Raw genomic sequence first — 22358 nt, forward strand, 5'->3', positions numbered from 1 at the left:
GTCTACTAACACAGTCATAATATATATAAAGAGAAGAAAGTAATGTACCAGAGAGTTAATGATTCTTATGTTTGAATGATGAGATGACAGATCAGATAGAAACCATGTGTTAAGATAGGAAATAAATTCCCCAACACGAACATTCCCTAGGAACAGGTAAGAGTGAGCATGTCTTCCTGCTGGAGCCTTGTATCATATAGATTGGCTGTAAATATCCCACTCCGTTCTTTGGGTTGTCAGTTTCAAGCCTGTGTTCAAAGAGTTATACAAACACATGGCCGTTCTCCCTTTTCCAGCCACCTAATGATCCTCATGGTATCCAGAGAGACGATCTCATCCTGAGTCTCCGAGCTGTGCTGGCTTCCACACCACGATTCGCTGAGGTAGGTCTGCCCACAGTAGGGTATGTAGCCTCAGCCCACAGAAGGCTCTGAGGAAAGAACAGTAAAAGCATGGGGGAAAAGAAAGATCGAGTGTACATTCTAAGGTATGACATCCTGCAAGTGTCCTCAGGCTTGTGTGGGAAGTGTTTCAGACCTTCAATGTTGAAAACTTTACCATCTCTTCTTTAAAATAGTAATTCAATCCCTATCTAGTGCTATCTTTTAAGGTCCTACAGATTTGTCAACCATTTTTCAGGTAACTGGGGGTCTGGCCTCATCTTGGCAGGAAGGTTAGCTTAAAGTCCTAAGAAGAGCTCTTGGGTATAGCACCTGCCCTGGGGACATGGTTGGCCTTGGTGTGGCTGCAATACTACCTATCTCAGACTTCAGTTCTTCCTGTGTCTCCCACAGTTCCTGCTCCCTCTGCTGATTGAAAAGGTGGATTCTGAGATTCTGAGTGCCAAACTGGATTCTCTGCAGACTCTGGTGAGTGATTTTTCTTCTAGGGTCCAGCTGCCTTTAGGCCAGCGGTTCTCAACCTGTGGGTTGCAACCCCTTTGGGGGTTGAACGACCCTTTCACAGGGGTTGCCTTAATATATCCTGCATATCAGATATTTACATTAGGATTCATAACAGTAGCAAAATTACAGTTATGAAGTAGCAACGAAAATAATTTTATGGTTGGGGTTCATCACAACATGAGGAACTGCATTAAAGGGTCACGGCATTAGGAAGGTTGAGAACCACTACTTTAGACAAATTAGGGGTGCTAACGGATTATAGATTATTGAAAAGTCAGGGAACAGTTTAGTGGGCCTCAAAAGAGGGATTACGAGGATCTGGGCCTACATGTTTTTTTGTTGTTACTGTTTTTTTTTTATCTGGGCCTACATGTTGACCTAAAGGCCCCAGCTGCATATTGTCTTGTCCTGTAGTAACTGAGTGGCCACCAAGGAAAGGCTGAACACGGCTCCCTCTTGATGCTCGTTTTTCATTAGTGAGGGTGAGCACCTATTTTTCTTGCTCTGGGTATTAGTATTATAAAATCCAGCTGAACCCTAGCTGGTTTTGCTTAGTGGATAGAGCATCAGCCTGCAGACTGAAGGGTCGCAGGTTCGATTCTAGTCAAGGGCACATGCCCGTGTTGCAGGCTCAATCCCCAGTAGGGAGCAGATCAATGATTCGCTGTCATAATTGATGTTTCTATCTCTCCTTTCCTCTCCTGTCCTCTCTGAAATCAATAAAAAGATATTTTAAAAATAATAATAATAAAATCCTCTGAGAGCCAGGCTCCTTCAGATGCCATTGGGCTGAGGTATCTGCCTATCTTAGGAAGTCTGAGATAGGTAGTGTTGGTTAGCCAATACCTTCATTTTCTTGGCAGAATGCTTGCTGTGCTGTGTATGGACAGAAGGAACTGAAGGACTTCCTCCCCAGCCTTTGGGCTTCTATCCGCAGAGAGGTGAGTGTTACTTAGATAAACTCACTACTGTTAACTCCCAGTTGTCAAGCATTAGGGGAAATAATTCACCCTGTGTTTTTCCATCCGTTGCTGTGCCTGGTTATTCAACAAGCAAGCAATGGGACATAATCATGTGCCTATGTCACCATGCAGAATAGAGGGAGAAAGGGAGAGACCTAAGATAAGGCATCCCAGTGATGGCTCACAGTTGACATTCTCTTTTTCAAAATGTATGTGTGTGAATCCCCATGGTGCTAAGGACTTGGTGAGAATACACCAGTTAAGAAGAAACTCATTTAAGGGAATAATTTCCATTTCTATGCCCTAAAGGTTCTTAACCCTAACCCCCCAAGGAAATAGACAGAAGGTGGGTGGGGGTCGCACTTGGTGCAGGCTCACCTCAGTAGCCATGGGATCCCTCCCTGACAGGTGTTCCAGACGGCAAGTGAGCGGGTGGAGGCCGAGGGCCTAGCAGCCCTCCACTCCCTGACTGCGTGTTTGTCTCGCTCTGTGCTAAGGGCTGATGCTGAGGACCTCCTTGACTTCTTCCTTAGCAACATTCTACAGGGTAACAGAGCCATGGAAGCCAGAAAGGGGAGTGAGCACAACAGAGAGCAATTCCTTAAGGGCCAATGACCTTTCATACATAGCCCACCATGTTCAGTGATTGGGGTGGGGGCGTGTGGAACCCTACTTTGAATTTATTTTTAATTCAATGGTAACTGCTAGCAAACTGTCCCTTGCCTTAGTCTCCAACTTGTATGTACTGCGGGGGAAGCAGGCCACGTTCAGCCTACTCCCAGGTATGTGATGCGCTGCCTCTCCAGACTGCAGGCACCATCTGTGTGAACCCGACATGAAACTGGTGTGGCCTAGTGCCAAGCTGTTGCAGGCAGCTGCAGGTGCATCTGCCCGGGCCTGTCACCACATCACCAGCAATGTACTGCCTTTGCTGCTGGAACAATTCCACAAGCACAGTCAGGTAAGGGAGCGCTGTCTTTTCAGGAAATGATGGGACCCCTTGCTAGGAGCCTTTTCTCACAGAGAGCTAAGCACTGAACTTAGGCCCAGATAGCAGATTTGGGGTTTTGCTTTGATTAGCTACTGCTGGTTCCCTTGTTTACTCTTTTCCTTACACTTACATAAAAGAATAATTCACCCCACTTCCAAAGTAGTAGGACTGAAATCTTTTACAGTTGTTCCTATGGAAAATAATACAATAATAAATAAGAATATAAGAATAAACTGTTTCGCCAGGGCCGGTTTGGCTCAGTGGATAGAGCGTCGGCCTGCGGCCTGAAAGGTCCCAGGTTCGATTCCAGTCGGGGGCGTGTGCCTGGGAGATGTGGGAGATGTGCAGGAGGCAGCTGATTGATGTTTCTCTCTCATCAATGTTTCTAACTCTATATCTCTCTCCCTTCCTCTCTGTAAAAAATCAATAAAATATATATATATATAAAATAATAATAATAAAATATTTAAAAAAAAGAATAAACTGTTTCATATATAACTGTAAACCTACTTTTGCCCCACCCTATGTTCTTTGGCTCTAATATCCCTTAAAACACTACAGAGCAACCAACGGCGGACAATCCTTGAAATGATCCTGGGTTTCTTGAAGCTGCAACAGAAATGGAGCTCTGAAGACAAGGGTGAGATCACCTTCCAGAGTAGGCAGAGTGCCATGGATAAGGAATCTAGAACAGTGGTACTGTCATTCTGAGATTGTAGCATAAAAACAAACCACTGAATGGGTGGGACCTGTGTATTTTTCCCCAGTGTACTTCCTGGACACTCAGTGGATTAAGCGCTTTAAATCTGCCCCCAATAGTCTTTGTGTCACTGCTGAGTCAGGGCTTCCCTCTAACCTGGACTATCTCTCCCTAGGTGAACGGCCTCTGAGTGCCTTCAAGGACCAGCTATGCTCACTGGTATTCACAGCCCTGACTGACCCCAACACCCAACTTCAGCTTGTTGGCATCCGTACCCTCACTGTCTTGGGTGCCCAGCCAGGTACACTTAAGAAAAAGAAAAGATGGGGTATTGGTCCCTTTCTTGTGATTTTCTGTCTTGAGTGAAAAGAAGTCTTAATTCCCAAGTTCTCACTGCAACCCTGGTTGACTTGAGATTTCTAATGGGACTTCGAACGGGTTGTGATGGCTGCAGGGGAAGAAAGATGCGGTTCCTGTTCCCTTCTAACAGATCTCCTGTCTCCTGGGGACTTGGAGCTGGCCGTGGGTCACCTGTATAGACTGAGCTTCCTGGAAGAGGATGCCCAGAGTTGGTGAGAATCTAAAGAACAAGATAGAGCAAGCTGTTCTAGGGCTCTGCTTCCTGCCTAGGGGAGGTGGGCCTTGTGCTTAGCTCTGGCTTCCTAGTGGTTGGAGATATGGAACTGTTCTCTTTTCTTGGGCATTAAGAAACCCTATCCAGCCCTGGCCAGTATTGCTCAGTGGTTGGAACATCAGCCTGCACACTGAAGGGTCATGGGTTTGATTCCTAGTCAAGGGCACGTACATGGTTTGCAGGTTCAATCCCCAGCCCAGTCGGGGTGCATTCAGGAGGCAACCAGTCAATGTGTCTCTCTCACATAGATATTTCTCTCTGTCTTTCCCTCTCTCTAAAACATCAATGGAAAAATATCCTCGGGTGAAAAAAAATCAATGGAAAATATATAAAATGAGGATTAACCAAAAAAAAGCCCTGTTCAACTACTAGGTACTTGAGTCTTGCTCTTCAGTAAGGGGGCCTTAGGAGACTATACTCCTGAATCTGCTTAATGGCAGGTCTAGGCAAGAGAATGGTGGACCAGGTCTCAACTAATGCACATCTGCCCCGTGTCCCCAGCAGGGTGGCAGCACTGGAAGCATCAGGCACCCTGGCCACTCTTTACCCTGCGGCCTTCAGCAGCCACCTAGTGCCCAAGCTGGCTGAGGAGCTGTGCGTGGGTATGTGTCCCTGAGCTCCCGTGACCCACCCCTTCCCAGGGAGGCTCGAGGGCCTTCATGCTTGCCACCACACAGGAAAACCTTGTCTCCTGGGTTGCTTTCAGGGGAGTCGGATTTGGCTAGAGAGGATGGGTCCACCAAACGCTCCCGGCATCTGCACTGTCTGCAAGCCTTGTCAGCTGTATCCACACATCCCAGCATTGTCAAGGAGACCCTGCCTCTGCTACTGCAGCATCTCTGCCAGGTGAACCAAGGTGAGTACCAGGAATGATCTTTAAGGAGCCGGGCCGAATGGGGAGCTATAGTCAGGTTTGAAGTTGATGCCTCCAAGGCAGTGGATGGGAACTTTTAAAATAAAATGTTGATGCCTAGGCCTCACTCAATCCAACTAAGCCAATCTGTGAGGAAGGATGGGACTTGGGCACCAGTAATTATTAAGAGGCTCAGTGGATAGAGCTTCAGCCCTTGGACCAAAGGGTCGCAGGTTTGATCCTGGTCAAGGGCACGTTCCTCAGTTGCAGGCTCCATCTCTGGCCCTGGTCAGGGCAAGTGTGGGAGGCAGCCAATTGATGTGTCTCATATCAATTTTTCTCTCTCTCTGTCTTTCCCCCTCTCTTCCACTCTCTCTAAAAATCAATGGGAAAATATGCTTGGGTGAGGATTAACAACAAAAGAGTGCCCACGTGATTTTAATTTGGAGCCAGTAATGAAAAGTACCACTCTAAGGCCATGCTACAGCAGCATGGGCATCATCTCGGAGCTTGTTAGATGTGCAGAATTTCAGGCCCCACTGATCTGAATTTGCTTTTTTTTTTTTTTAATCCTCATCCAAGGATATATCTTACTGATTTTTTAGAGAGAGGGAAACATCAATTGGTTACTGCCTGCACACGTCCTGACCAGGGATCAAACCTGCAACCCAGGTATACAACATGACCAGTAATCAAACCCATGACCCTTCAGTGCATGGGATGACCCTCCAACCAACTGAGCCACACTGGCCAGGACCAGAATCTGCATTTTAACAGGATCTCTGGGTGATTAGTACACACTCTTTAGTTTGAAGAGTACTCTAGGCACTAGTAACAGTGGCAATTGGTACTACAAACCTATACATGATCACCATGGGTCCTCACTAATTCCTAAGCTCCCTACTTTGCACTGCCCAGCCCTTATGGTAGATCCAGTCAACAGTGGATGATCCACTACACAGTAGAAAAAACATGACTCAGAGTGTGGCCTGGGTTAGATTCCTGACTTTGCACTTACTGTGACTCTGGAAAAACCACTGGGAGTTTCATTGAGCTGCCACATCCTTCTCTATAAAATGGGGAAAATGATCCTTCTAGGATGATAAAAAAAAAAATTGGGGTTTGTTTTGAGAAAAATTTTGTGAATTCTTTTGCTGCAGAGCCTGGCAGGTCTCAGCTCTGAAATCTGAATAGAGGAAAAAGAACATCCAAAAGAATAAAATGACTCGGCTCTTTAATAAGACACTCTTGGTCACTCACCTTCAGTTGTTCTTTCCATCTGCTCTATCTGAAATACCTAGAAGTGCTTTTAGGGAAACGTTACAGAGAATCCTTTCTCCCCACACAGGGAATGTGGTTGCAGAACCAAGTGAAGTGATTGCTGTCTGTCAGAGCCTCCAGCGGGTGGCAGAAAAATGCCAGCTGGACCCCGAAAGCTGCTGGTATTTCCACCAGACAGCTATACCTTGCCTGCTTGCCTTGGCTGTGCAGGCTTCCATGCCAGGTAACTTTCTCCACCTCGACCTCCTACCTCTCCTCTAGACCTCCACCTTCCATTAGTGAACAGCACTGCCACCCTCGGGTTTTCGCTGGTACTGCATTTTATACCAGCAGAGGCTCATTTTACAATTTAGCTTCAAGCAAAGGGTGCTAACCTAGCCAATGGCAAGAACTAAAATCCATTCATGTTAGCAGTGTTCAAAAGGATGCACACCCGCCCTAACCGGTTTGGCTCAGTGGATAGAGCGTCGGCCTGTGGACTCAAGGGTCCCAGGTGCGATGCTGGTCAAGGGCATGTACCTTGGTTGAGGGCACATCCCCAGTGGGGAGTGTGCAGGAGACAGCTGATCAGTGTTTCTCTCTCATCGATGTTTCTAACTCTCTATCCCTCTCCCTTCCACTCTGTAAAAAATCAATAAAATATATTTGGAAAAAAAAAAAAAGGATGCACACCTTTCACCTGTTTAATTGCTATGTAATTAGTTTAGTTAGAATTCCACTCTGGAGTTACATAAACCTGGTTGGGTTTCAGCTTCAACTCTACCACTAACTTAGGTGAAGATATTTAGCCTTCCTAAGCCTCTCTTTTCTCACTTATTAGGGGGAGATAAAGAGAAATATCTAGCCCTCACTTTTTTAGCTTAGTGGATAGAGTATTGGCCTGCGGACCAAACGTTCCCGGGTTTGATTCCAGTCAAGGGCTCTGATATATGGTTGCTGCTATGACAATGAAAACCCATAAAGATAAACCCATGTTACCTTTTAAGTTATTGAAAAGGTTAACATAACTATTTCTGATATTAAGAATGTTCATATTAGCAGGCCTTATGTTCCATTGTTGCCCAGTCTAAGGACTGTGTACAAAGTTCTCAAGAGCTTCTATACCCGCATTAGACTACTCCTGCTCTGGTGCTTGCTGGCTCTCTGGTCTACAGCACTGCGACAGAAGCGGTTAGAAAGCACTGCTGCTGTGACTGGAGTCCAGCCTGTCATGATGACGGGACCTAATTATCTAAACCACAGTCATGGCACCCGGCCGGCGTGGCTCAGTGGTTGAGCTTGAAACAGGAGGTCACTATTTGATTCCCTGTCAGGGCACACACCAGATTGTGGGCTTGATCCCCAGTGTAGGGCATGCAGGAGGCAGCTGCTCAATGACTCTCTCATCATTGATGGTTCTAGTTCTCTCTCCCTCTCCCTTTCTCTCTGAAATCAATAAAAATATATTTTAAAAAATAAAATAAACCATAGTCATGTTCCTGTGTTTGTGTGTGCGTTGTTTTGGGTGTGTGTTGTTGTTTTGATTTTACAGAGAAGGAGCACTCAATTATGAGAAAAGTGCTGTTGGAGGATGAAGTGTTGGCCGCCATGGTGTCTGTCATTGGCACTGCCACCACCCACTTAAGCCCTGAGTGAGTATAATCATGGATGTGGCTTGATCCCCGGGAAAAGGATAGCAATCTTGGGGAGCAGCAGCAGGTAGCTGCCTTCTGAGCTGTTCTTTTACCCAGTATCAGATGTAGAGGCAGCCGTTTGTCTTGTAAGTTTTGCTGGCAAAGTAAGGAAGGGGCTTTTAGCACCATGGACCATGGGAGCGGGTGAACCATGGACTGATGGTTCTTAGCTGCAGATGTGCATAAGAATCCCCTGTGGAGCATTTTTGAAATATACGTTGCGTTCTCTCACTAGATTGTGAGCTCCAGAACATGGATTAGATCTGTCTGGCTTGCTGCTCTATCACCAGGGCCTAGAATGGGAACAGTTCCTGGCATATATGTGCTGAATTAATAATTGTTGAATATGTGAATGACCAAGCTCAGACCCATTGACTCAATGACTCTAATGGGAACCCCAGGGCTACTATACAACCCTAGCTCCTTGGTGATACCTAGTGCTCTACCCCTAGCTTAGCTGCCCAGAGTGTCGCCTGCATTGTGCCCCTCTTCTTGGATGGCAACATCTCCTTTCTGCCTGAAAACAGCTTCCCTTGCAGATTCCAGCCATTCCAGGTGAGGGTCTGGTGGATCAGATGGGGTAGAATCCTGAGATTTCTGTCCTTGAAATTAAATTTCTAGGGCTAATCTGGGATGGCTGTTGGAACAGATAAGCCTATGCCTGATATGATGGGCTTGATAACGCTCTTCTTCCTTTATAGGATGGCTCCTCGGGACAGAGGCGGCTGGTTGCACTGCTCATGGCCTTTGTCTGCTCCCTGCCTCGAAATGTAAGTAAACACATTTGGGGAGTTACCCTAGTTTAACCCTGACGAGGAGAGGTGGATCCCAAGTGACTGCTGGGCTGAACTTCATCGCAGACTAAGCTGATCTACTTCTCCACTGAGAAATGCACTTCTCATCCATCCTGGCCCTGCTGCCACTTTCACTGGTTAGCTCTGTGAGTTCAAAGTGTTCTCTGGGTCCATTACATGACCAGGTTTTCTGCAGGTAGAAATCCCTCAGCTGAACCAACTCATGCAGGAGCTTCTAGAGCTGAGCTGCTGCCAGGGTTGCCCCTTCTCCTCCACTGCCGCTGCCAAGTGTTTTGCAGGACTCCTCAACAAGCACCCTGCAGGTACGGAAGCCACCCTGGTGGGATCTTGAAGTTCAGTCCTCATTCTTCTTTAAAAAGGAGCCTGCTAATAGTACATATAATAGGGGTTTCCAGGGGACAGTCCTTGGGACAAGTGGAGAGCATTTGGACAAAGCATTACAGGACAGAGATGAGGGGGTACAAACAGAGTGCTGTGTCTAATCTGTCATCCTGCTCCCTACAGGGAGCTGTCAGGGATCCTTCTTTATTGGAAGCAGACAACTCTTTTCCAGTGCCAGCAGCCCTGCGCTTTAGGGATAGCGGGCTCTCGTGCTGGTTCCAGAGCTGAGTGATAGTGTTCTCTTCTCGGGGCTTCTCGGGGAGCTCTGCACTGAAGTGATTTACATCCTTCATTGTTAAAGGAGAAATATGTAGCCTTTGCATCATTTCCTCTCTCCTTTTTAGGGCAACAGCTGGATGAATTCCTACAGCTGGCTGTGGACAAAGTGGAGGCTGGGCTGGGTTCTGGGGCCCATCGAAGTCAGGCCTTCACACTGCTTCTCTGGGTAAGGAGTCGGAATGGATTCTCATTAAACACACAATTATGATGTGTGGTTAAAAAAATTTCTCCATTTGACCTGGAAGCATAGCATGCTTCTCAGGGTTCAAGTGCTTATGTCATGCCCTGACCATTCTCTTCTCTGATTACAGGTAACAAAGGCCCTAGTGCTCAGATATCATCCTCTCAGTTCCTGCCTTACAGATCGGGTAAGTCCAGTCTGGAGACAAGGGAATGTAGGACCTAAATAGAACTTTGGTTGATCCTGTTCTTCCCAGAAATGACTGTCATCCTCCTCCTGGGTATTTAGGAGTCTTCTCCCAGTGTACCTCAAAGGCTCTCTTTTCTTCCAGCTCATGGGCCTCCTGAGTGATTCAGAACTAGGCCCAAAAGCAGCTGATGGCTTCTCTCTGCTCATGTCTGACTGCACTGATGTACTGACTCGTGCTGGCCATGCTGATGTGCGGATCATGTTCCGCCAGCGCTTCTTCACAGATAACGTGCCTGCTTTGGTCCAGGGCTTCCATGCTGCTCCCCAAGGTAAGGAGAGTCTAAAAGAAAGGCCCAAAATTTATAAGCCTCTCCTTGGCTCAGGCCGCATTCTGTAAGATAATTTAGGACCTCAGTGCTTCTTCAGTGGTCTGTACTTAAAGGGCTAACCTTCCAGATTCTTACCCCATTCTTTTCCGTTGGTGGATAGATCTTGCTTATTCTGAGCTTGCGGGGCTTTTTTTTTTTAAACATCTATGTAGGCTAATGTCCCAGCTTCATCAGATTGGAGTTGAATTCTCAAGCTTATGTCTGAGCCCAGTTTCTCCCCTAAGCTTTTCTGTTTTTTACAGATGTGAAGCCAAATTACCTGAAAGGTCTGTCTCATGTACTTAACCGGCTGCCCAAGCCTGTGCTCTTGCCAGAGCTGCCCACGGTAAGCCTTGCAGTCCAGAGCCTCTAAGCAAGGGACCAAGCCATTGTCCCCCAGCTGAGCTAGAGAAGGGAGGGGGGAAGAAGCAGGCTCATCACCACGTCTGTGGTCACCCCACCTTTCCTGTGGCCCCGTAGCTGCTTTCCTTGCTGCTGGAGGCCCTGTCCTGCCCCGACTGTGTGGTACAGCTCTCCACCCTCAGCTGCCTTCAGCCTCTTCTACTAGAAGCACCCCAAGTCATGAGTCTTCATGTTGACACCCTCGTTACCAAGTTCCTGAACCTCAGCTCCAGCCCTTCCATGGTACGTTGAGCCCCAGCACCTCTGGCATCTGCAGCTGTCCTTCTTGGGTCTCCTCTCACCTCCCTATGGTTGTGTTCCAGGCTGTCCGGATTGCTGCACTGCAATGTATGCACGCACTCACTCGCCTGCCCACCCCTGTGGTGAGTACCTCAGGTGTCCCTCTCTGGCCTGGAAAATTCTAAGAGCCAGAGAAGTACCTTTTTGCTTTAGCCAAGCATGACTGGCCACCCTGCTGTGTGATGAACTGCAGGGTACAGATAGGCAAGGATTTGTCTGAATACCCTACCACAGAATGGTCATCCTGTCACCTAGCATCCTCTGGAATCACTAAAGAATAGGACTCAATTTAAAAATGGAACTCCCATTCGACCCAGTAATCCCACTTCTGGGAATATATCCCAAGAAACCAGAAACACCAATCAGAAAGGACATAATGCACCCCTATGTTCATAGCAGCACAATACACTAGCTAAGATTTGGAAACAGCCTAAATGGAGGCGGGGGGGGGGAGTGGTAGCAAGAGATCAACCAAAGGACTTGTATGCATGCATATGAGCATAACCAATGGACACGGACACTGGGTGGTAGGGGCTTGTCCTGGGGGACAGGAGTGGCGGGGTGGGGGGCGGAGGGTCAATCTGGGAAAATGGAGACATATGTAATACTTTAAACAATTTTTTTTTAAAAAGAAGAAATTAACCAGCATTAAATTCCCATTATATTCTGATGATGCTTTTATGCTTTTACGTAGTGACTATTAATAAACAACAGTTCTAAAGAAAAAAAAAAAGAATAAGACTCGAGTAGTTGTAGGGTCGGAGAAGCAGCTCTTTCGGTTGCCTTGGCTAAACAGGCTGAGATTAACTCTTATTCCGCAGCTGCTGCCGTACAAACCACAGGTGATCCGGGCCTTAGCCAAACCTCTGGATGACAAGAAGAGACTGGTGCGCAAGGAAGCAGTGTCAGCCAGGGGAGAATGGTGAGTTCCTAGGTCGTGGGGAGAGATGGGATTGAAATGAGCCTCACCACTAATGCTGCCAACATTCTTTCTGCTACAGGTTTCTGTTGGGAAGCCCCGGCAGCTGAGCCCTGAGTCCTGGCCTAGACTGTTCTGACAATCTAACGTGGAATTACTAACTATTGAGCCATCTTGCCAAGGCAGGGAGACCATTGGCCTCTAATTGCCTTTCCTACAGATACAGCATAAATGCTGGCCTCTGCTGCACAGCTGTACAAGAAACAGTCCTGGTTCCTAATGGATTGTGGAGTAACTGAGTGTGAGACTACTTGTGTTTGAAGAAAGATCTTAAAGACTCTTCCATATTTGTATGTCAGGAAAAGATACGCTGCTGAGGAGTGAATGCAGAGATGAGTGTGGCCCTGAGGACCAGGGATGGTGCATGTGTGGATATCTGCTGAAGAATAAAGATTTCTTTTTATAATGGGACTGTCAGATATTCTCTCCCCACCCCCCGACCTCCACTTATGCCTCAGTAGCACATAATTAGCAGTGCCACTGTATAAGCGAAAAGAACAGTAATGAAAGAGATTAGCCAAGAATTCTTCAGGGCATCCAGTGCCTCCAAATAGGGCAGAGGTGGCATGACCAGAACACTACTCGCTAAGCCTTAACCCTGACTTAACCCCTTCCCTGCCCTAAAGTAGCAGCAAAGAGAGAAGCTACAGATCTTTAAAAATCAAATACCTTTATTTTTGCTCCCTTTAGCATGTGAGAAGTGGCAGTGACCTCAGCAGTAGGCCTGGTATCTTTGCCCTGTTGAGAAGCCAGGATCTCAGCATGACCATTCAGGCATTTTCTCAGACAGCAAGTGGAAGTGGTGGTGGCCAACTCCAGTGTTATAACCTGGAGGTTGGGGTCAGCACCCGGCAAGGTTGCTAGCTGCCTAATCTCCAGTCCACAGCTGGAACTTCTGTTTGCCTGAGGAAAGGAATATCAGTCCTAGGACTTGTCCACATCGTGCCGTGCTTCTGCAGTAGCCAGGAGCCGGGTCCTTGGGTTGTCTGTGCATGGTAGCCTAAGGCAGGTCCACTGGCTCTTGTTGCTCAAGAGTTCCAAGAAGCTACCCTTGGAGGCCCTCAACACAGTGCAGGAAGCAGGGTGATGCTCAAATTGTGGCTGACAGAATCCAGCTCACACTGCCATCACAGAGGCTGACTGAGCAGTCACCCAAGGAGGGGGATCCCAGATTATTCCATTCCCGTGGGGCAGGTGACTGGAAGGTAACAGCACCCGAGTAAGCCAGTGCCTGCAAGAGAAAAGAAATGTCTCTGAGTTCCAAGAGTTTTTGGGCTTCCTGATCCTCTTTTCTCAGTAAGGATACATTAAGCTACCTTATATGTATCCTGAAGCTACCTTGGCTTTAATCACGAACAAAAGCCCTAATTTTGTCCAATAAATGTGTCCTCGGGTGCCTTGAAGGCCTTTAGAGGTTTTGAGCTGAACATCTAAGGGGCGACTGCAAGTACAATAACAGCCAGGGATGTGATGGGGTTGGGGAAAGGGGCAGGCAGGTACTTGTGGTCACCTTATTACTGCCTCATCGCTGCAATTTGGAAAATGATTTTCCATGTCTTGGGTGGAAGGAGCTAGCTTCATTTATTGTCTTACGACAACCTCTGTCACAAATAGATTATTTCAATTACAGAAAGTATTGGCTTGAACTCCAGACACTGCCATACAAATGAAAGGTGACCGGTGGCCACCTTCCCTACCTAGAAGTCCCTTCTTGAAAAGAGCTTTCTTGGGATACTGTGTTATCTGCAAGCTTCATCTGCTACTTAAACCAGTGTTGGCCTTAAACTCTGTTGGCACAAATAAGCAATGATCTCTACTAGAATCTAGATCTGTGCTTCCAATATGGTGGCCACTAGCCTCATGTGTTTTGTTATTGTTTTCTAATTTATTTTTATTTTAGAGAGAGAAAAAGAACATATCAATTTGTTGTTTTACTTACTTATACATTCATTGGTTGATTCTTGTACGTGCTGACTGGGGATTGAACCTGTAACCTTGGGGTATTGGGATCCCACTCTAACCAACTGAGCTACCCATCCAGGGCACACATGTGCCTTTTTAAATTAGTGAAAATAAAACTTAAATAAAAAAATTAATCAGGCCAAAACCGGTTTGGCTCAGTGGATAGAGCGTCGGCCTGCGGACTGAAAGGTCCCAGGTTCGATTCCGGTCAAGGGCATGTACCTGGGTTGCAGGCACATCCCCAATAGGAGATGTGCAGGAGGCAGCTGATCGATGTTTCTCTCTCACCGACGTTTCTAATTCTCTCTCTCTCTCTCTTCCTCTCTAGAAAATCAATAAAATATATTAAAAAATATATATATTAATCAGTGCATTAGCCACCCGGCAAGATTTCAGTAGCCACATGTGGCTAATGTCTTAGCATAGGTCAGTAATGGCGAACCTATGACACGCATGTCAGAGGTGACACGCAAACTCATTTTTTTGGTTGATTTTTCTTTGTTAAATGGCATTTAAATATATAAAATAAATATCAAAAATATAAATCTTTGTTTTACTATGGTTGCAAATATCAAAATTCTATATGTGACATGGCACCAGAGTTAAGTTAGGGTTTTTCAAAATGCTGACACGCCGAGCTCAAAAGGTTCGCCATCACTGGTATAAAGTACAGAACATCTTTCTCATCATAGATCCCTATTGGACAGCACTGGTCTACTTTACCTTCCTGTGTCCACACCCAGGAATAACTTCCAGTTGTTCAAGCAGCCGTAGTTATAATGATTCCTAAAAATCTAGGATCAAGAAAAATGTAAGTTTCTACAAACCCCTTTATTTAATCCACTTCTAATTTTCAACCCTAAGCTGGCCAAGCCTAAGCTCAGGTAGGCACGTTCTGGCCTTTCAGGATGCCTGCCGTAGTTGGCCCTAACCAGGGTCTATTTATAGGATGGCAGGTTCAGCATCCCCCGCCAGCCCTTAGCCCTACTCACTCTGCCCTTTGCCTGCAGCCGATGTTTCTCCTTCTTGTTGATGTGCCTTTCAATACTAGTCTCACCTCGACTGATGAGAACAGCATGCCATACAGTTAGGGCACCCAGGGCAAGTGCCACAGAACTAAGAAAAGAAGCAAAAATTGGTTAGTAGCTTAGAGAGGATTAACGGCTATGTCTGAAATTAAGCTGAGCAATAATGATTGGATAGGGACCTCTTTCCCAGCCTACGCACCCCAGATAAACTTTTTCTTCACTACATCTATAAAAAGCATCAATGAAAATGCTTCAACATGGGCAAAGAATAAATTATGTGGAAAGGAGGGGGAAATAAGTCTGTATTACTAATAAAAAATATTGTGTATTTCTTAAAATAGCCATGCTTGAGAGCCTGTAGAGAGTAGTAAAAGCACCAGGGGTTGGAATGGGATGGCACAAAATTCAGGCTCCAGCTCTACATTCATTCCTAGCTGTGTATTGTGGAACAAATCACCCCGCTAATTTTCAGTTTTTCTTACCTATAAAATGTAGTCACTTACTGATTAGGTAGGCGTTTAACTTACCTTGGCATATAACAAACACTCAATGCCAGTATCCTTATTCCCTGCACCAAAATGCTAGAGAAAATTAAATGCTGACTTTTCTAACCTTTATTAGACTAAGAGCAGCAGTTCACACAGGAATGGGTCCCTGTGGGCACCTAAAAAGGTTTTTCTGAAGCTGCCCCTCCATTAAGCTGCCAAAAAGGAGCGAGTTAGATACCTGCACAGGAACCAGAGGTAGACAAGACTCTTGTGAGTCATTCTTTCTCGGAAGGAGAAGGTGGGTGGTGGGGTCTGGTGATAAGTCTAGAAAAAGAAAACAGCAAAGTCTGGCTCATTTGCTGTGCTAGTCTCCACCAGAGCCCCCCGCACCTTCAGGCAGGGAAGTGATCCAAGCCCAGGATGGAAAAATAATGGGTTAAGCCACAGAGGAGTCAGGGTAGCAGCCAGATGGGGGACCAAGCCCGGCAGCATCATGTGGACAAACACTGGGCAGAGTGGGTCTGGACAGGATGGCAAAGCACAGAAGGAGCTGACCCTGGGCCTTCAGATCTGACAACACAAATGGGGATCCAGGGGAAGCCACTCCCCTTCCCAGCTAGACCTCCTTCCCCTGTGGCTGCAATCGCCAAGAGGAGACCAGACCCACACCCAGAATGGAATGACTGCAGCAGGGAGAACTGAGCTACACTAAGGACTGAAAGGTCAGCAGAAGTACAATCAGCCCAAGATCTGCTCAGCATAAGGAGTCCCAAAAAGCCTGGGAGAAGGGACGACCCAGATGTGGATGCAGACAGACCAGGAGCGAAGGATGATCAGACTGGCCCAGCCTGATCTCTGTCCCCTGGAGCCCCAGTACACAGACCGACACAGACTCCTTGCTGCTCAGGCCATCACCCAGGCAGAGTCCTTGCTCAGCCCAAAAAAGGTGATAATGGGATAGAGAGCCAAAAACTGTCACATACGAGGGACTTCCAGGCCACTTAGTCTGCATGGCAGACAGCCTCCCAGAACACCCCTGATCCAGTCTCCAGCGGCCCCTCAACCAGTCTCTACAACTCCACCAGGTGGGCCCTGGTTGCCTCAGCAACTCTATGCCCCCTGGCCTGAGCAGCAAAAGGCAGTGGGGTGGGGACCGCCCACCTGGTTGGCAACCGCCTGTAGTTTGTTCTTGTCGAGCTGTTTCATTTTCTAAGGGGATGGAAAACAGTGCTGGTTATACTCTCAGGTCTCTAGCATGGAGGTGCTACCAGCCCCACTCCTTAAGGGACAGAGTCCACACCCCAAAGTGCTCGCTACGTAGTAGCCCTGCTCCTAACTATGGGCTCACCTCAATGGCAGCATAAGCCTCCCGGAAAAGGTCCCAACTTCCATAGCTGCAGTAGACACAGCCCAGGGTCATGAAAAAGCAGAAAGAGAAGAAGTACCGATGGTTATAGTGGCCCACACAGTTGTTTAGCCAGGCTGGTGTGTGAAGGATTAAGGACAAGATCAAACAACTTCAGGGTGTGTCCAGGCCTCTCTGGTTCATCCTTGTTTCATGATGACATCATCCAAGCCCAGGGTTTCCAGTCACCAAGAACTATTTTCCAAAGGCAGGAAAATACATATGGCACTTGCCAGAGGTTGAGGTGAAAGTGTTAAAGCTTTTCAGAGCCCTCACAATCCCACCAGGAAATCATGAAAATTGAAACCATTCACTAAAATGAATTTGCCAATATGTCAACCTAGCTGGGGTTAACCAGACATCTGTACGGGGCAGCAGAAGGGAATCAATGCTTCTACTGGATACCCAGTGGACGACGACTGAAGCCCAAACATCTCTTTCCATCCAATAGGTGCTGGCATGACAGTCTACAAAAGAAAGGGCTGCAGGAATAGATGACTTGCTCCAAGTTCTGTCCCAGAGCACCTGTAAGCTTCCTGCTTCCCCCAAGAGATGGTCAGCTGCCACAACTCCTCTTCCACTAACTTCTCATGAGCCCAATGTTCTCTGCAGGGTGATGCCAGAAGCCTCAAGTCTGTGGCCCTTAGCCCTGTGCAGTGCTCTGAAGCTAAAGAGGAGGCCTCAGGCGGAAGAGATAATAAAAGGATACGACAGTGGTGATCCATCTTCAGCACACACCTGTGAGGGAGGGACACAGGCTCTGTTACGGTGGCCAAGGTTCTTGAGATGTCAGTGCCAATCCTTTTCTACAAGGACCGACATCCTGCTGAGGTGGAAAGGGCACTTCAAAGACTTTGAAGACAGCCAGGCCTTGCTTCAAACGCTGCTACACTGGCTACCTGATACTACATGAGCGTATCAGGGCAACTCATCTCTCGGAACCTCGGTTTCTACAAGTGGTGATGATGCCTAACTCACAGGACCATCCTGAGGGCCAGGGGTCATGACAGAGAGGGCACATTGTTTGGCACGTGCTGAGTGCTTCATAAACATCTTCTCAAACCCCAGGTCTCGGTTTTTCCCTAGGGCTACAGCCAAAGGGCCAGAGATGGGGCTCACAGAAAGCAAAGCCAAGACCCACCTATTGCAGACGCTGCAGTGGTGTGTTCGGGCTGGCTTGGGGTAGATGCACTTCTTACAGATGGAGACTGTTGCGATATCATTCCTGCCCTGTGCAAAGAGAGAAAAGCATGACAACATGGCAGCATCAATGTCATACCTGCAAAGATGCAAGGCACGCTCTCTCCCCACTCCTGGGATGGGCGCCCATGGCCAGCAGCCCTCGGCCTCCCCGACCCCCTGTGGAGACCCACCTGGGGTGGATATCCAGGTGGAGTGGTGATGGCCTGGTAGTAATGGAAGACGATGAGGATCAGATTCCAGTGACTATAGAAGAAATGCCAGCAGAGTCGTGGCACTGAGTAGGTTCGGAGGATGAGGGGTAGGACACACAGGTAGGCGATGGCCACAATGGAGCTGGTCAGCACAATTACCAGGACCACGAACACCTGCCAACACCAGTGAGGTCAGGTAGACGCAGTGAGAGAGCTTGTCGACACCCAGAATAACTCAGGTATATCCCCAGGGTAGGGGCTGGCTTTGGTGCATCCAACACATGTCCCTCTGCTACCCCCAAATATCCCTCTTCCTGCTCCCTGGGCATCACTCACCACCCCACACCAGCGGATCACGTTGTCCACCAGCCAGTAGATGGGCTCAAAGGCAGCATCGACAGCGGTGTCACTGCCCCCGAAGGAGTTGTAGAGCAGAGAGCGCAGGCAGACCTTGCCATAGCGCCAGCGCTGTACCAGGCCCCGGAGCAGAGGCGGGCAGCGGCGCCTGGAGCCCAGGAGCAGAAGCAGGCGCAGGCAGAGGCGGGCAGGACCCAGCAGCAGGCTCCGCTGGCCTTGCATGGCTCCTAGGAGAGCACACCATTGTGAGGGGCTGCATGGCTCCTAGGAGAGCACACCATTGTGAGGGACCCGCCTCCCTCCTTAGCCCACCAGTGGGGAGGCCCTGAGCACCAGTTTAGAAGCAAAGACCTAAGACTGAGGCCCAGCTGGGCCAGTTACCAGCTGTGGGCAGTAAGAAAGTCACTTCCATTCTCTACGGAATGTATAGTGCCATGTCCCAACCAGACTACAGGGGGTAGGGCTGGAGGTCCTAATCCGGCAGAAACCACATTGCACCATGTGGTTACACAGCAAATCCAAGAAGATGCACACCGAGAGCAAAAGGCCACAGTAAAAGGGTGAAGGGGAGATAGGCGGCTCCAAGACAAAGCCGGGTCTTTGGAATTGTCTGTAGACAGGTCACTGGGCGGAGCACAGCCAACATGCAGAAAGCTGCCCACTGTGTGTCTGTGAGCATGGCCACTGGCAGAGGGTTCCCCAAGTCTTTGTCTGCCCTGACCATTGACCTACCTCCAAGGAACAACCAGTGGTGGCGTCAATGCTAGCATGTGGAGCCTGCACCCAGACTCCCCTGCCCAGGGTTTCCAGTCCCCAACAACTATTTGGTTGCTGAGTCCTGACAAAAGATACTCATCCTTCCTACTCCCTCTGGGCTGATGTTACAGGCCAACCTGGTAGCAGGAGAGTCCCTGACTCCGGTCAGGACAGCTCAGCTACCCTTCCATGACATAAGATGCTTTGTCTTCCATTCCAGTCCCAGCACCACCCCCAGGGTACAGCAGCCAAGACAGCCGCGGGTATTCAGAGGAGAACACCGCCACAGGCAGGAAGGCCTGGCAGTGGGAGGGGAGCCTCCATGCTGGTGGCTCAGGACCACAACAAGGCCTGACCTCTGCCTGAGTCTCCTCTGCCTGTTCTACTTGAGCATTCAAGAGCCTTCCCAGCAGCTGCTGCCCTTGGCCCCAAGCTTCCCAACCAGCTTCCCCAGCTCTTTGGCCTTCGCATGGCTCCTCGGCAAGGGCCTCCGTCTCCTCTGTGTGGTTTCTACCTCATCCAACAGCCACGGAGGGTCAGCGGCCCAGGCAACGCCCAGAACAGAAGACACCGGTTCCTTCGATGATAGTCTCATCAACTCCGCAAATTAAAGTCCCTTCCAGAAAAGAAATTACCTGATTTCCCCTAGAGCGACTTTGTCCTCAGCAACTCCACTGACTTATTTAACAGTCAGCTCAAGACCCAGCAGAAACTGGAGGAGGCTGCTCCACAGTAGGGATGGTTTCCGTTCAGTAACTAGAGCAAGGTACTCTCCTTGCATCCTGGCTCACCAACATAAAAAGCCTTTCAAAGAAAACTCTTAATTACCTCCTTCCACAACCCTATATTGACCTAAGGGAAAAAGAAATCTAGCAGACAATGCCAGCAGGGAAAGCGAAGAAAGACAATTCAGTAGAGACCTACTCTCTGCACCAGAATAAAGTGGCCATTCCCCTATCACCTCCTACAAGCTAGAGAATTAAGAGTGTAGAAGAGAGAAAAAGGAAAAGTTCAAACTTCCTACCTCCTTTGAGTTGGACTCCCACTGTTTGGAAACATGATTTGTCTTCAAGCATCAATTTCAAAATAGCATAGCACCACAATCAAATGCAAGAGTGGGACAAAACTCTTTACCCCACAACAAATGCAAGTGGCTTAGATGTCCATACCACTGTTTATTCCCTTACTATGGCTAATGGAGAACTTCCTTGTTTCCTGAAATACAATAGCAATAGCTGGCAACTAAGATGCGTTGCATTTCTCATCTTTATTAACATGATAATATGCCATCTCTCCTGTCTACAAACAAACTTCCTTTTTCAGGTTTCCACCTTTTGGGTTGTTCTCAACCATCTCCAGAATCCCCGAGCTCTACAGGAAATGCCTGCTTCAAAGACTAGACTTGCCAACTTTCATCTGCCCCATCATTTGACTACTCAAGGTTCAATTCTGCCCGTCAGTGGTTCTGTGACGGGCAAATCACTGGAACCTGCCTGCACTCAATTTTCTTGTGTTCCCATGCAATAAGGATGAGTAAATGCTAATGTTCATGAAGTTCTTAGCACAAAATGGACGTGCTCAATAAATACTTGTTAAATAAATGACCTGGGATGTAGCAGTGGAGAGGCTAGTCAGATGTCTATCTGTCCAACAATGGATAACACTAAATAATTTTCCGCTGCCATCATTTCTCGTTGTTAGAATCATAGCACTTAAGTGTTAGAAGGCATTTTAGGAAACAATTTCAACCAGAAATCAACCCAAACATGTAAACAGAAAGCTTGTAGATATGGAGAGCAAGAGTGAAGAAAGTCTAAAGCTGAGCCTCCACTCACTTTAGCTAGTGGGCTTTGGGGGCCATGGGGGGGCCATGGGGAGGCCAGGGAAGAGATGTGTAGTCCAGGGGGCCACAACTGAGCACACATTCATCTCAGGAAACTGAAGTAAAGCAGAACTCAATTGTGGGGGAGGAGCACTGAGGAGGGGGGTCAGAGTGAACAAGGAAGGAAACAGAGCAAAGCACAACACCATCACCCCAAGCACAAGCCCTGAACACTGATCCACGGTTAGTAGTAGCCACAGACCACAATGACATCTGCCACCAGATTAGAGGGGATTGCAGGCCATGGCACTCTCCGCTTCCCAAGGCTCGAAATCACCATCTGTTTCCCAAGGGGAAACTGGATTTGGGGATGGGAGCGGACACTGGGAGAGATGGCTTTCAAAGCTGCCAGAAGGCAGAGGAAACTGTGATGAAAGTCTTGGTAAACCTCATCCCGACAAAGATGTTGCTCTCCGGATGTTTGCAATTTCGAGCAGCAGGTGCCAATCATCACTACCAGCAGCATTTTATCCACGTGCAGACTTCCCTTCCGGACTAACATGTTGGGAAGAGAAAAAGTTAAGGATGGGATCGGACTCTTGTGAGGATTCCACTGAGACTGGAAGCTGCAGCTATAAAAACAGGGAAAAGGTTTATTTCTCGGTGAGGGTGGCATGGTCAAAGTGCGATGGGACTGGGAGTCAAAAAACGTGGGTTCCGGTTTAGGCTCTACCTTACACTATCTTTGAGACACTGGACAATTCAAATCCTATCTCTGGATCTGAGTCTGCAAATCTGTGAAATGGGCGAGATGGGTTAGTTGGCTTCCTTCCAGCTTCACAGGTGACGGCTGCCCGGAAGGTGCACTCTGCCTGGCTAGGAGAGAGCGCGGACAGACAAGGCCCCGCTAGGAGACAGCAGGGAGCCGGCTACCCGACAAGGCCCCGGGACAGGGCCCGACCCTAGAAGAAGGGACAGGGCTGAAGACAAAGGCCTGCCGACTTACCTGCCTCCTGCGGACTCTCCAGTCAACCAAATGGAGCCCGCAGCCTCCGCTCACGGGCACCCCTTCCAGCTCCGCGCCCCAGGCCCACACGACTCAACCCAACCAACCATGCCCCGCTGCCTGCAGAGCCACCCTGCAGACCCAGACCCGCCGCCAGCCCATGCTCAACCACGGGCGCAAGCGCACGTCCAGGCGTGTTGGAGCTCCGCCCTGGGATTCGCCCGGGGCAGCCTGGGACATGTAGTTT

The 22358-nt window shown here is 48.2% G+C and overlaps 3 protein-coding genes across 7 annotated transcripts in view; 1 reads left to right on the plus strand and 2 right to left on the minus strand.

Moving 5' to 3' along the window:
* Positions 1 to 4770, minus strand: part of UBTD1 (ubiquitin domain containing 1) — a 77830-nt gene extending 73060 nt beyond the window's left edge. The window contains exon 1 of the mRNA XM_006756606.2: positions 4765 to 4770. The gene's annotated coding sequence lies outside the window, so the exon portion shown is untranslated. The remainder of the gene's footprint in view (positions 1 to 4764) is intronic.
* MMS19 (MMS19 homolog, cytosolic iron-sulfur assembly component) overlaps positions 1 to 12299 on the plus strand; it is a 26518-nt gene extending 14219 nt beyond the window's left edge. The window contains exons 9-31 of one of the 2 annotated variants that reach the window (XM_006756604.2): positions 297 to 383; positions 795 to 869; positions 1769 to 1846; positions 2276 to 2414; positions 2674 to 2828; positions 3420 to 3498; positions 3734 to 3859; positions 4049 to 4130; positions 4694 to 4794; positions 4899 to 5048; positions 6394 to 6549; positions 7858 to 7957; positions 8452 to 8554; positions 8701 to 8769; positions 8990 to 9116; positions 9540 to 9640; positions 9786 to 9842; positions 9987 to 10173; positions 10476 to 10558; positions 10693 to 10857; positions 10938 to 10997; positions 11736 to 11836; positions 11916 to 12299. In XM_006756604.2, coding sequence (XP_006756667.1) covers positions 297 to 383; positions 795 to 869; positions 1769 to 1846; positions 2276 to 2414; positions 2674 to 2828; positions 3420 to 3498; positions 3734 to 3859; positions 4049 to 4130; positions 4694 to 4794; positions 4899 to 5048; positions 6394 to 6549; positions 7858 to 7957; positions 8452 to 8554; positions 8701 to 8769; positions 8990 to 9116; positions 9540 to 9640; positions 9786 to 9842; positions 9987 to 10173; positions 10476 to 10558; positions 10693 to 10857; positions 10938 to 10997; positions 11736 to 11836; positions 11916 to 11943 — 2409 coding nt within the window. In that variant the 3' untranslated portion in view covers positions 11944 to 12299. The remainder of the gene's footprint in view (positions 1 to 296; positions 384 to 794; positions 870 to 1768; positions 1847 to 2275; positions 2415 to 2673; positions 2829 to 3419; positions 3499 to 3733; positions 3860 to 4048; positions 4131 to 4693; positions 4795 to 4898; positions 5049 to 6393; positions 6550 to 7857; positions 7958 to 8451; positions 8555 to 8700; positions 8770 to 8989; positions 9117 to 9539; positions 9641 to 9785; positions 9843 to 9986; positions 10174 to 10475; positions 10559 to 10692; positions 10858 to 10937; positions 10998 to 11735; positions 11837 to 11915) is intronic. The other variant, XM_006756605.2, reaches the window with a different exon arrangement.
* A 244-nt stretch (positions 12300 to 12543) lies between these two features.
* On the minus strand, positions 12544 to 22299 carry ZDHHC16 (zinc finger, DHHC-type containing 16). 4 transcript variants are annotated; one of them, XM_006756599.2, is made up of 11 exons: positions 22112 to 22299; positions 18507 to 18754; positions 18150 to 18344; positions 17918 to 18006; positions 17486 to 17514; positions 16720 to 16853; positions 16533 to 16580; positions 15610 to 15695; positions 14848 to 14971; positions 14579 to 14649; positions 12544 to 13124 (listed from the first exon to the last, which is right to left on the minus strand). In XM_006756599.2, exons 2-11 carry the CDS (start codon positions 18747 to 18749, stop codon positions 13010 to 13012), a joined length of 1134 nt encoding a protein of 377 aa, XP_006756662.1. In that variant the 5' UTR covers positions 18750 to 18754; positions 22112 to 22299; the 3' UTR covers positions 12544 to 13009. The 4 variants fall into 4 exon arrangements, with proteins under 4 accessions (XP_006756662.1, XP_015414857.1, XP_015414856.1 ...); XM_015559370.1 differs by having other exon boundaries at positions 12802 to 13124; positions 18507 to 18791; XM_015559369.1 differs by having other exon boundaries at positions 12802 to 13124; positions 18507 to 21660.
* Between the last annotated feature and the right edge of the window lie 59 nt (positions 22300 to 22358).

Source organism: Myotis davidii, unplaced genomic scaffold (assembly GCF_000327345.1).
Source record: "Myotis davidii unplaced genomic scaffold, ASM32734v1 scaffold332, whole genome shotgun sequence".
Classification (NCBI taxonomy): domain Eukaryota; kingdom Metazoa; phylum Chordata; class Mammalia; order Chiroptera; family Vespertilionidae; genus Myotis; species Myotis davidii.

Coding starts and splice junctions, on each gene's coding strand:
- ZDHHC16 (XM_006756599.2), bottom strand. CDS start 18,749: ATGCAAGGCCAGCGGAGCCTGCTGCTGGGTCCTGCCCGCCTCTGCCTG. Junction 16,854..17,485: donor GAAGATGGATCACCACTGTC/GTATCCTTTTAT, acceptor TTCACACACCAG/CCTGGCTAAACAACTGTGTG. Junction 16,581..16,719: donor AGGCTTATGCTGCCATTGAG/GTGAGCCCATAG, acceptor CCATCCCCTTAG/AAAATGAAACAGCTCGACAA.